At 39.4% G+C, this 11,863-nt stretch overlaps 1 protein-coding gene across 2 annotated transcripts in view; it reads left to right on the forward strand.

Moving 5' to 3' along the window:
• The first annotated feature begins 6,237 nt into the window (after positions 1–6,237).
• The window catches only part of LOC147619892 (uncharacterized), a 6,030-nt gene continuing 404 nt past the window's right edge, over positions 6,238–11,863 (forward strand). The window contains exons 1-12 of one of the 2 annotated variants that reach the window (XM_086772659.1): positions 6,238–6,857; positions 8,279–8,325; positions 8,411–8,467; positions 8,607–8,679; positions 8,814–8,869; positions 8,969–9,127; positions 9,722–9,984; positions 10,080–10,243; positions 10,805–10,953; positions 11,054–11,340; positions 11,494–11,597; positions 11,738–11,863. The exon at positions 11,738–11,863 is cut by the window's right edge and continues 404 nt beyond it. In XM_086772659.1, the coding sequence (XP_086628785.1) occupies positions 6,750–6,857; positions 8,279–8,325; positions 8,411–8,467; positions 8,607–8,679; positions 8,814–8,869; positions 8,969–9,127; positions 9,722–9,984; positions 10,080–10,243; positions 10,805–10,953; positions 11,054–11,340; positions 11,494–11,597; positions 11,738–11,776 (1,506 nt within the window). In that variant the 5' untranslated portion in view covers positions 6,238–6,749 and the 3' untranslated portion in view covers positions 11,777–11,863. Of the gene's footprint in view, positions 6,858–8,278; positions 8,326–8,410; positions 8,468–8,606; positions 8,680–8,813; positions 8,870–8,968; positions 9,128–9,721; positions 9,985–10,079; positions 10,244–10,804; positions 10,954–11,053; positions 11,341–11,454; positions 11,598–11,737 lie in introns of both variants that reach the window. The other variant, XM_086772658.1, reaches the window with a different exon arrangement.

An 11,863-nucleotide genomic window follows, 5' to 3' on the forward strand; every position in this document is an offset into this window, starting at 1 on the left:
CTGAAGTGCCTAGTTGTTCTAAATCAATTACGTTTTATGGGTTGATTTTTATAGTTTTGATGCCATGTGCATGTTTGCAATCCCCTCTTAAGACCCTAGGGATGGAGTGAATTAGATTGCTTTTCTTTGGATAAGCTATATTTTGTGTTCCCCCAAATAGTATCCTCTCTTCAAATCCACTGCTTATGGCTACTGGGAGCGAGTTTGGTGACCATCAAGCATATAGCAAGTTGTAGCTTTGAGTTGAGGAGAGGCTCCAACAAGTGGCTTGGCCAATGATTGTGAATAAGAGGGGAAATCAAAGTTCCAATGGTAGTGGCTTATGGAGGAGAAGGGAAAATAATAATCTAAAAATGAGAAAATGGACTATGCACTAATCAAGATTAAGATAAAATGATTAACGAGCTTGTTGTGAGCATAATGGCTATGGATCAAGGCTCTGATACCTTGTTGGAAATCATGATGGTGGCTTGAACAAAGTGATTAGGCACATGATTTAGTTAACCTATTAAGTAAATGATAAGACTAATCACATGGTGATTAAGTTAATGATTAAGACTAATCACATGGTGACAGCATGAGAATGTGAGTTGTGTACTTGCATTAGATGTGTGCCTTTAAATAGGCATGGGTACATAGGATTAAGAGTGAGATTAAGTGTTAATCCCCTCCTAGAATCTCTAAACCATCCTCCTTGGGTTGAGCACCTTTGCCTAGATTTGGGTGCATAGAAGATCTCCTCTCCACATCCACGAGTTTCTCTTGCCGAAGTGGAGGGCTGATATGACCATATTACAACTTGGTAAGATATACTTTTGATCGTAGAACCATATTCCCTTAGCCCCAATGTCACATACATGGATTTAATGTATATTTCAATAGAGGTGTATTTATTTTGACAACATGAGCAACATATAGTTATAGCCTATAACCCAGTGTATCGTACTAGGATGAAGCACATTGAGGTGCATTATCATTTTGTGAGGGAGAAGATTCTAGGAGGTGATATGGTTTTGGTTTATATCAACACAGATGATCAAGTAGTTGACATATAAGAGTTATGACAGCAGCTCATATAGTCACATTCACACTATGGATTGACTTTGTATGTCTTAGAAGAAGAGTGCTTTCCCTTACACAACTGGCCAATAACCCAATGTATCATACTAGGATGAAGCACATTGAGGTGCATTATCATTTTGTGAGGGAGAAGGTTCACACACACAAACATGCATACGCACTACATGTGCCATCCCCCCCTGCGCCCCCTTTCTCATTCTCTCATATGTATACACACATAGCCTCTCTCTCTCTCTCTCTCTCTCTCTCTCACACACACACACACACACACACACAAACTCTCTCTCTCTCACACATATACACACACATACCCCCCCTCTCTCTCTCTCTCTCTCTCACACATATACACACACATAACCCCCCCCCCTCTCTCTCTCTCTCTCTCTCTCTCTCTCACACACACACACACACACACACATGGACACACGTTTAATTTAGTTATGTAATCAAGTTTTTTTTTCTTTCAATCAAATATTTGTTTTTTAAAAGCTTCTTACATAATCAAGTATTTAAAATTTCCATTATAAAAAACATTAATGATTAATTTCTTAAACTCATACATACATAAATAATAACTTACATATTTTTCTTATAAACTATTCAACTAATATTTGTATACATCTCTCTCTATCTATGTGACATGTGTGTGCATATGAGAGAGAGAGAGAGAGAGAGAGAGAGAGAGAGAGAGATGAGAAAGAGTTTGAGAGGGGGATATATATATATGTGTGTATGTGTGTGTGTGTGTAGATATATATGATGTATGTACACACACACACACACATAGAGAGAGATTGTGTGTATGTGTGATAGAAAGAGAGTGAGAGGGGGTATGTATATACATACACACACACGTGCGCACATACACACACACACACATATATCTATGTGAGATATATGTATGTATACATATATAGATATATATATGTATATATGTATATATATGTATGTATATATATATATAGAGAGAGAGAGAGAGAGTGTGTGTTTTAGCTAGATCTTTCTATGGTAGATTGGGGATGCCTGAAATACCATTGCACTTGTGCTGGTAGTTGGTATCATGGGTGATTCCATTATTGAATACTAACAAGCTAGTGTTATTGGTATTGCCAGTGATTCCATGTTATTATATGCTAGTAGTTAGTATCATGGGTGATTCCATTAATAAATACTAACGGGCTAGTGTGATTGTTGTATATGTATTTGGGGCCATGCAAGTGTTGTTGATATTACAGGTGATTCCGTGTTATATATTAAGCTAGTGTTATTGGTGCATCTATTTGTGCCTATCATATGATATCATGTTAGGATTGATTGTGAGGAGTCCAATTGATTGTATGTAGCTAGCATGGTTAGCATTGAGATGATGATACAACGGAGCCGACTAGAACGTTGTATGGGTGCAAGGTTGTGCATAGCACATACTTATCATTTGCGGTATTGTGCAGATTTACTTCATTTAGCCAACATTTTGTTATCATGCTCCATCACCCATTTTGTATAGTTAGAGCATTTAATATTTTATAAAGTGTTGTTGATATTACGGGTGATTCCGTGTTATATATTAAGCTAGTGTTATTGGTGCATCTATTTGTGCCTATCATATGATGTCATGTTAGGATTGATTGTGAGGAGTCCAATTGATTGTATGTAGCTAGCATGGTTAGCATTGAGATGATGATACAACGGAGCCGACTAGAACGTTGTATGGGTGCAAGGTTGTGCATAGCACATACTTATCATTTGCGGTATTGTGCAAATTTACTTCATTTATTTGGCCACGAGCCAACATTTTGTTATCATGCTCCATCACCCATTTTGTATAGTTAGAGCATTTAATATTTTATATAGTTGGGGCGCATAATATTTTATGCACATAAGAGTACAATTATTTATGGTTGCAATCTTAGTTACAAGGCTTGTGGTTATTTTTATAAAAGACAAGCCCAATTTTGTAAAGAAATCTATGGCCCGTTGGGCTATTTTGGAAGAAATATCCAACCATACACAACATCCACTGGAGGGGGGGGAGGGGGGAGATTGCACCTAATGCTTTGTGTTGTGTTATTTTCTTCATGCTTCTATGTGCCTTCATATGCTTTTGTCATGGTCGATTTATTTGCACGTGTTGGTTAATTCTAATTTGAAAGGTAAGAGAGTGGTAGGAAATTTCTCCTTGTACCAAGATCTCGTTAGTGGCATAAGAGCCAAGATATTTATCAAGGAAAAAACTAAAAAGGTTGCAAATGGGGAGCTAAAGCTCAAAGGAAGGGTTACGGAGAACCCACTGGACAAAGAAGAAAGCAAAAGGAAGGACCTTTTAGGCAAACTAGGTGCTTGAAACCTTAATACAAAGGTTTGTGTAGTTGAAAGGCTAGAAAATTTCACATACAATGGAGCCTATCATTCATCATAACGAAATTTGTTATGGTGCATTTCTTCAATATCTAACTACAAGTTTAGCAAATGTAGGTCTCAAATATGCAGGAACATAACTACCTTGTGTGCACAATTCAAGATTCAATCCCTTCAACAAAACGCGTCAAGTTTCATGAGCTTTCTCCCAATGTGATTATATATTTTTAAATCCAACGGGTCATAATGGTCATGTAAAGGCAAACCTCGTTATCTTTTGAGAATAAAAGGAAATAAACTATTAACAGTTACTATTCTACATAATGATGGAAGCACAAATGACTTCATTTCTAAAAGAACTATGACATTGCTTAACCTAGAGTCTGTTCCCTTACATTATAAGGTTAAAGATGCTTTCACTAGCACAACGTATAATTGCACTAAGGTAGTGAAAGATTTAGGTCTATGTAGGAGAAAAGGGATGTCCTAGTAGCACCTTAAAGGGACTAGTTATTATAATAGGTATGCCTAGAGACACCAACATAACCCTTAGATTGACTATGATACACATATTATGTGGATTAGCAAACATGCTAAGGATTTATGTCTAGGGGCTCAAATGAAAGAAGAGTTTAGCGCATTGCTTAGCCACACCCAGGCTAAGAGAGCTTTGTGTAAGAGAAAGAAAATTTACATGGTGTTAGTAAACAAGATTATAGCCATGAAAAATATACCAATTAGTCCCTCACAACAAGCATTCCTCTCTAAGTTCAAGGATTGTTTCTTATAGGAATTCCCTCCTAGACTACCACATTCTAGACTTGAAGACCATAAGTTTTAGGTTCTCCCAGGTAATATACCACCTTGCAAGAAACCTTATAGAGTCAATATGCTAGAATAAAAAGAAATCCAACGTCAAGTAGAATAACTTATTCAGAGAGAGGTTTGATTCTGGGAAAGGAAACTTTGTAGTTGACTAATCTCATAGGTTAAAATTAGGTGGAAAGATAGGGAAATAAAGGATTCGACTTGGGAGTCGGTTAATATTATTCAGTGCAGTTCTCCTTCTTTTCATTGCAAGAGTGCAATGTTTTGAGAGAGGGGAAGTATGTTATTATATGCACATTATGTGTGCATATACTAGGAGGCTAACCCACATTAGGCTTGTGAGCATGGAAACAAGTTCTAGTGGAGAATGGGTTAGGACTAACCTTAAGGGTTAAGGTTAGGGTCAGGCATCCAAGGGTCACACATGGGAAATGGAGAGTCAAGAGTCACTCGAGGGCCCTCCTATATAATAGGGGCATGGGGCACATTCAAAGGAGGCTAAGGCTATGTTATGATATGATGTTCTCTTGTATAGAGGATTATATCTACTCACCTACCATTTCACACTATAGCTACATGCTACTGGATTGGAGTTATACCTCTTGATGGTATGGGACATCAAGGTAAAGGTATGATGTACTTCATTATAATTCATGTGTGCATTCCTTGGGCTCGGGGGTGGTCGGGTGGATGAGTTTATGCCTGATTTATGCATAACAATTATCTAGAGAGATCTTAGGGTTTTAACAGAACTTTGGCATTTTTGATCAAGATAAAGAATGGTACTTATTACTGTATGCATATAGTTATCATTTGTGCATAGACTATAGAGGGATTACGATAAAGAATATGTACCCTATCCCTAGTAGCTCACCTTATGGAACTCTCTTACTTTTGATTAAGATAAAGAACGGTACTTATTGTATGCACATAGCTATCGTTTGTGCATAGACTATAGAGGGATTATGGTAAAGAATAGTTACCCCATCCCTAGAGTTTGATGACTTATTGGATAAATTGAGAGGAGCTAGGGATTATAGTAAAGAATTAAGTAACCCATCCCTAGAGTTTGATGACTTATTGGATAAATTGAGAGGGGCTAGGGATTATAGTAAAGAATTTAGTAACCCATCCCTAGGGTTTGATGACTTATTGGATAAATTGAGAAGGACTAGGGTATTTAGCAAAATCTGGCTATTATCATCAAGTAAGAATGGCTAAGGTTTTTGGTATAAGACTGTGTTTAGGACTCAGTTTGATCATTAGAAGTTTTTGGTAATGTCCTTTGAACTTACCTATGCTCCTACGACGTTTAGTCGTATGATGATGAACTGCATATTCCTCAAACATTAAGATTTTGTGGTCATATTCTTTCATGACATACTACGCTTCAACAAATATATTGAAGATCATAAGAAACATCTAGAGATAGTATTATGTCTTTTGAAGGAAAACCAACTTTATCTCAACCCTGAGAAGAGTAGTTTCTTTCAAGATAAAACCAACATGTGGTCATATTCTTTCGAGGCATATCACTCTTCAACAAATATATTGAAGATCATAACTTTTGAAGGAAATCCAACTTTATCTCAACCTTGAGAAGAGTAGTTTCTTTCAAGATAAAATTGAGTACTTAGGTCACGTAGTCTTAGGCGAGGGGGCATTCAGGTGGATCTACGAGTCCATTGTCACTCGGCTTAGACCTCATGATATACATGACTTACGATCATTCTTAGGATTATGCCGCTCTATTAGGATCATTCTTACGATCATTCTATTATGCACAGGTTTTCCGTGTCACGTGTGACTCTCTCTAGCATCTCCTCTCCTCCTGCTCTAGCAGTGTACAAATCTGCCGAGAGTGCGCAGGTATAGAACTTATTATACATATACATATACATATATATATGTGGTGTAATTTTTAAAGGTCCTGGTGGCAATATATATTAAATTGACCCAATTTCTGTACGCCGTAGCCAATAGAGAGGGAAATGAAAAAAAAGGAAATACATTCAAAATTTCCCTCTTTTTCTTCTTCCTTCACTCATGCTCTCCTCTCATTTTTCCTGTCTGATTCACCCTCGCTACAGCTGCCCAAGCTGCTTTTCCGGCCTAATTTTGCCATCGCCATAGCTGTTATGCTCCTATCCCCTCCCCATTTTCTCGGAGAACCTTGCTGCCTCCATCGCCCACACGGCTTTCTTTCGATTCGGGCTTGCTTTTAAGGGTTTCTTGATCTCCGTTCCCGCAGTCAGGGTTTTCTCTTTAGGGTTTTTGATTCCCTCTTCCTGCAGTTAGGGTTTTCTTTTTAGTGTTACTCCCTCAGAGAGTGACCTCAAGAATTATAGACATGGATTCTACATTCCCTACAGATATGCGCAGAGGCCATTGCATGTGTTGATGGATTAAGCGGCTTCAAATAATGTGATTAAGCGGCTACCATTTGGATTCTGGCTAGCCCGAGAAGGGGGGCTAGATGAGAAAACATGAGCCCCCATTTACCCCCCTCTCTGCTGCAGATGCTTCGCCCGATATCGCCAGAGTGCAGTGATAAGTCTACTAGTGACCGCCATTTTGTTACTTGGACAGATCAGGTACTCTTTCTTCAGAAATTTTCTTTTTGCTTTTGACACATTCTCAATAATTTTGAATTTCTTATTATGTTCTCAGAAATGTGAAATTTATCGTGCCTCTGAACTTTTGTTTTTAATGATTCAATTTCATCAAGGTAATCCAATCGTGAACGCTTATATTTTATTCTGTACGTCAGTTAGATAAAATTCCAGAAATTGGAATTGGTCTAATCATTCTGGTCTTTCATGACCCAAAATTTGTTTTCCAAGAGTGGAGCAATCCAAAATCGAATCATGTTTAAATCAATTTTTAAAGCTTACTAACCTTGACTTTTTAACCGGTCTAGCTAGTTTGTACATATCGAAGTATTCTATGGCCCTTGCCCTTATTTTTAGGGGTTAATCATTTTTGTCAACTGAGCAGAGTCCAAAAGCTTCTTATTTCAAAGTTGCAATGCTCCAGATTTGCTCATATTGTGGTCCACTCTGCCATTTCCTGGTTTGGGAATATTACCTCATCCCCTTTCAATGCCTAGCATGCATTATACCGTGGACACAAGATGGATAGATTGACTAATCCATGTCCAATTGTTGTTCACATGGACCCTTTCTTCACACGGATCTTCAAAATCCTCCATAGTTGCATTCCATACTTGTACCCATCCGATGTGTACCTTTAGTACTTTTCGTACCACTCCATATGTACCATACCTCGTACGGATAAGGTCTTCGTACCAAATATGAGGTTCAATATACTACACGTATTTGGCCCGTTTTTAAATTATTATAGTCAGTGGCTCAATAGTTAATAGATTAGTTTTTGTTTTAGTATTACCATTGTCTTTCATGCTATTTTGTATGGATGCTAAATATTTCTTATTTTATACACACACACACACACATGCACGCACTCACGCACGCACTTGAACGTACTTAAAGTACTTATCTTGATGCATGCTTTACGTACTCGTATTGTATGGATTTTCGTTTCAGTATTACCATTGTCTTTCATGCTATTTTGTATGGATGCTAAATATTTCTTATTTTATACACACACACACATGCGCACACACACGCACGCATGCACGCACAAACCTGAATGTACTTAAAGTACTTATCTTGATGCATACTTTATGTACTCGTATTGTACACGTACCATACCGCACCGTACCTAAAGTACTCAACCACTATGAAATCCTCATCCATTGCCACCAAGATTTGCACCAGGAACCATTTGAGTCAACCTTGCTCCTGTAGCCAACTTTTGACTCTGAGCTTAGTCAGATTGCCCTTTACTGTAAAATCCACATGGCAGTCATCTTCTTGTATGGTCCCAAGTCTTTTATTTTGGCAGTAATCTTAATGTCAATCGCTAATGACTATTAAGTGAAATCAGTGGAAGTATTATTAATATCTGATTGCTTATGTTTTTATTGATGCAGGAAGATGAGATTTTGAGACAGGCAATCACGACATATGGAATTGATAAGTAAGTACCTGGTCAATTAAAGTTCTCAATGGCCTTCTTTAGTGGCATTGCCCCTTCTAATGATGTTCTGCCTTCTCCTCTGCAGATGGTCTGTAATCGCGGCACAGTTCTGCAACAAGACCAGCCGTCAATGTAGACGTCGGTAAGGAGGAACTGCTTGCATACATAGAAGGTCTATGTGTTTAAAGATTGTATGTATGGTGTACACATGGTTTTGTTGGTTGTTTTAAAGGTGTTAGTTTTTCATAGGTTTAAATCCTTCACCCCTCTTTTTGGAATAGTTGGCATACCTACCTGAGCACTGATTGCAAAAAGGGAGGCTGGTCACCAGATGAAGATCAGCTCTTGCTGGAGGTTGCCTCTACTATACATCAATTAAACTTGTACTTTTGATGAGTGTTTCGTTTGTTTTTGGTTGGAAAAACACGTATCATGTTTATGCCATGAGGGTTCTCTCTAATGCGCTCCCTCCACTACTATGGTAATAGGCGCATCGCAAGTTTGGTAACAGGTGGACAGAAATTGCCAAAGTGGTGCCTGGCAGGTACCCAATTTTCAATTTGCAGCTCATTACAATGTGATGTATAAGAGAGTGGTATGCTTATGTGAAACTTTGTGTTTTTGTGGTTACCTTGATATAAAGAACCGACAATGCCGTGAAAAACCGGTTCTGTGCTCTTGGCAAGAAGCAAGCAAAGAAATCAGATGTCTTGTTCAGCCAAAGTGGTGTTGAGGAGGGAAAGACCATATCCAAAAGAAAGGTTTTGGAGCAAAACGGCAACATTACTAATAAGAGGAGCAGGTATATAAATACGATTGCTATCTCACTGCACGTGTTTGTTGCCAACATCATTTAGTTGATAGAGGCTACCACGGTTACCAAGTTGCTGACATGCCATGCCTAGGGCACCCCTAGCTGCTGAAATGTCATTCCTGGCTGTTGACATGATATACTTATTTGCCAGCATTATTGTCTATGGGAGACATTTGATTGATAACTAGATGTACAGTTAGTGTTTCTTGCTTTTAATTGTTAGAGGCTCCCATGGGTAGTCACTATGGCATGCCTAACTGCTGATGTAGCATGGCTACATGCTGACATGGCATCCCTACTTGTTGACATGACATCCCTAGCTGGTGACCTGGCATGCCTAGCTGCTGACATCGTATGTCCATAGATGCTTAGTTGCCAATATATTTGTCCATAGATGCACAGTTTGTGTTTGTTGCATGCTGGGGTCTGGTTTGCTGCCAACATGCTGGCATCTGGCCATTGACATGGCATGCCTTGTTGCCAATCTATTTTCTTGATGGGAGGTATTTATGAATGTGAATTTTGGCTAAAACTGCATGCACGTGGGTGACTGTTTTGTGACTGTTTTGTTTGTCGATACAGGGGAGACTATGGTCTGTTCCCACCTTGCCATAACACCCTTCAGCAGCAGAAGCAGAGCCATATTCAAGTTAAGAAGCCACTGCAGACTTGGACAACAGATCAAAGTATGGCTCACCGTGCCCATCCTGTACATAATGAGAAAACACTTAAAGCCGTCCCTTACTCAACCAACAAGACCTTGCTGCATTCAAAAACTATGCAAACTAAGAGGGTATCAAAGTATGCTAGTGGTTTACCCCTCAACAAGTCTACTTCAAATGAAGGTTTGCCATACCATACCTTCAGATTATGCTGTGCAGAAGACCTCTTGCTTGTGTACAAGCTGCGCACTAAGATATGCTTTTTGTATATACCACAGGTTTTGGCACTGGTGCTTTGCAAGTGTCGAGCCCCTTCTCGGAAAATTTATCACCACCAAGGGTTGCAGCCCTTACCAAGAATGCTGCTCTTTTAGATTCACTAGTGGGAAGGTGTGATGCAAGGCTGAAGCTTTGGGGCAGCACTGACGACACCACATGGAAGGTAGGTTTCTACATACTTCTCTCAAGTTTGTTCGATCCATGGCTTCTCACATTGTTATTAGGGTTATAAAATCTGCTCCACCAAGTAAAATACTATTGTGCCAATATGCGCCATGGTGAACTTTGCATTGGGTTTAAGGTAGCATGTACTGCTCAACTTTAGTATCTAGAATGGGTGTAACTCAATCTGTGAAATGGGGCAGTAATCCACAAAAAAATTTGAGCTGTAGCAACGCACTTGGCATCGCAGAACAAATGCATCTTTAGGGTCTTCATAGTCCAGCACAGGAGCAGTTGCACAGTGAGAGCTGTAGGCAAGAAACTTGGCCCCTTCACTCGCAATGGTCTCCCCTCATTTTGCAGTCTCTGTTTTAAGGCTGCTCTTTAATTTTGTCTCAACAACCTTGCATTTTAAGCAGCGTACACACGCTGGTCAGGCATCTGTGTCTATGTGGCACACCTCTTATATGCTTAAAATTCCGATGCCGCTGTTTAGAAGTATTCAGAATGCATTACTTGTACGGACTGCTAAATCAGTATTTGTTTGGTTTGTTAACTGCAGTCTTTTGATTGGTTCCCAATGGAGGAGGGAGGCAATATTCCTCAAGCAGCTAGCTATGTTTCTGGGCATCTACCTCTGGGTGATGTGAAAGATGCATTCTATGAGGGCAAGGAGAATTACGTGGACTTAAGTCGGAGCCCTTATGGAGGGTGAGACTGTGTGTGCCATTAGAGGCAAACTCTCTCTGCTTGATAAAATAGGTCAACTTGATGATGGTTCTGACAGCTTTGTTTGCTTGCTTGCTTACAGTCAAATTACTGTTACACTCCCGTTTGGTCAAGAACCAGTTCACCAGCACAAGCATCAACATGACCTCGGTGTGATGACGCCAACCGTTCAGCATGAAAGATCTTGGAAGGTCAGGTCTGAACACGAGGGCTTGGATTGCAGTTCTTCAAGTAATGCAGTCAGCTATCAGGCCGAGGATTCTACAGCTCTACAGAACGATTGCTTCTCATCCGTTCAAGTGGACCAGCCAATGCCTACTGATCATAGTGAGGTGGAAACAGTGGTCATTTGCAATACTAGCTGTCAAGGTTCTAACTTTTCTGCCTTGTTTGGTTTTTGAATTTTGCTTAAAGGAAAGCTCCATAACACTCTTCATGGCCCTTGTGCATTAGATTTATGAGTTGTATGTACCCTACTTTCAGGCTTGAAAACTGACCAAAGAGGGTGTGATGGATCAACAGCATTGATGAGTTCTGCAGTTTGTAATGTTCCATCACCTACAGACTTTACATGGGATTCTCAGTTTTTGATAGATGACATGCCGAGCCCACAGTTTTCCGACAGTGTAAGCGGAATGGTCTTCCATTTCATATACATACATACATACATACATACACAGCTTGTTGAATTAAGTTATATCCTTCCATGTTTGTATATCAATGTGCTGTCTCTTCTAAAAATGCCTGGCTTGCTTTCCCCTTGCAGGAGAAGCAGTTTCTACTGAGTGCACTCGATTCAAGTTAACAGCATTCTATACTCGAATCACATGTTCTGAGCTGCAGCTCAAGTTCATTTCACGTTGTTTGCTATACTGCTAGGTTTAAGAGAAGG

Source organism: Cibotium barometz, chromosome 32 (genome assembly GCF_041138505.1).
Source record: "Cibotium barometz isolate CiBa-2024 chromosome 32, ASM4113850v1, whole genome shotgun sequence".
Lineage (NCBI taxonomy): Eukaryota > Viridiplantae > Streptophyta > Polypodiopsida > Cyatheales > Cibotiaceae > Cibotium > Cibotium barometz.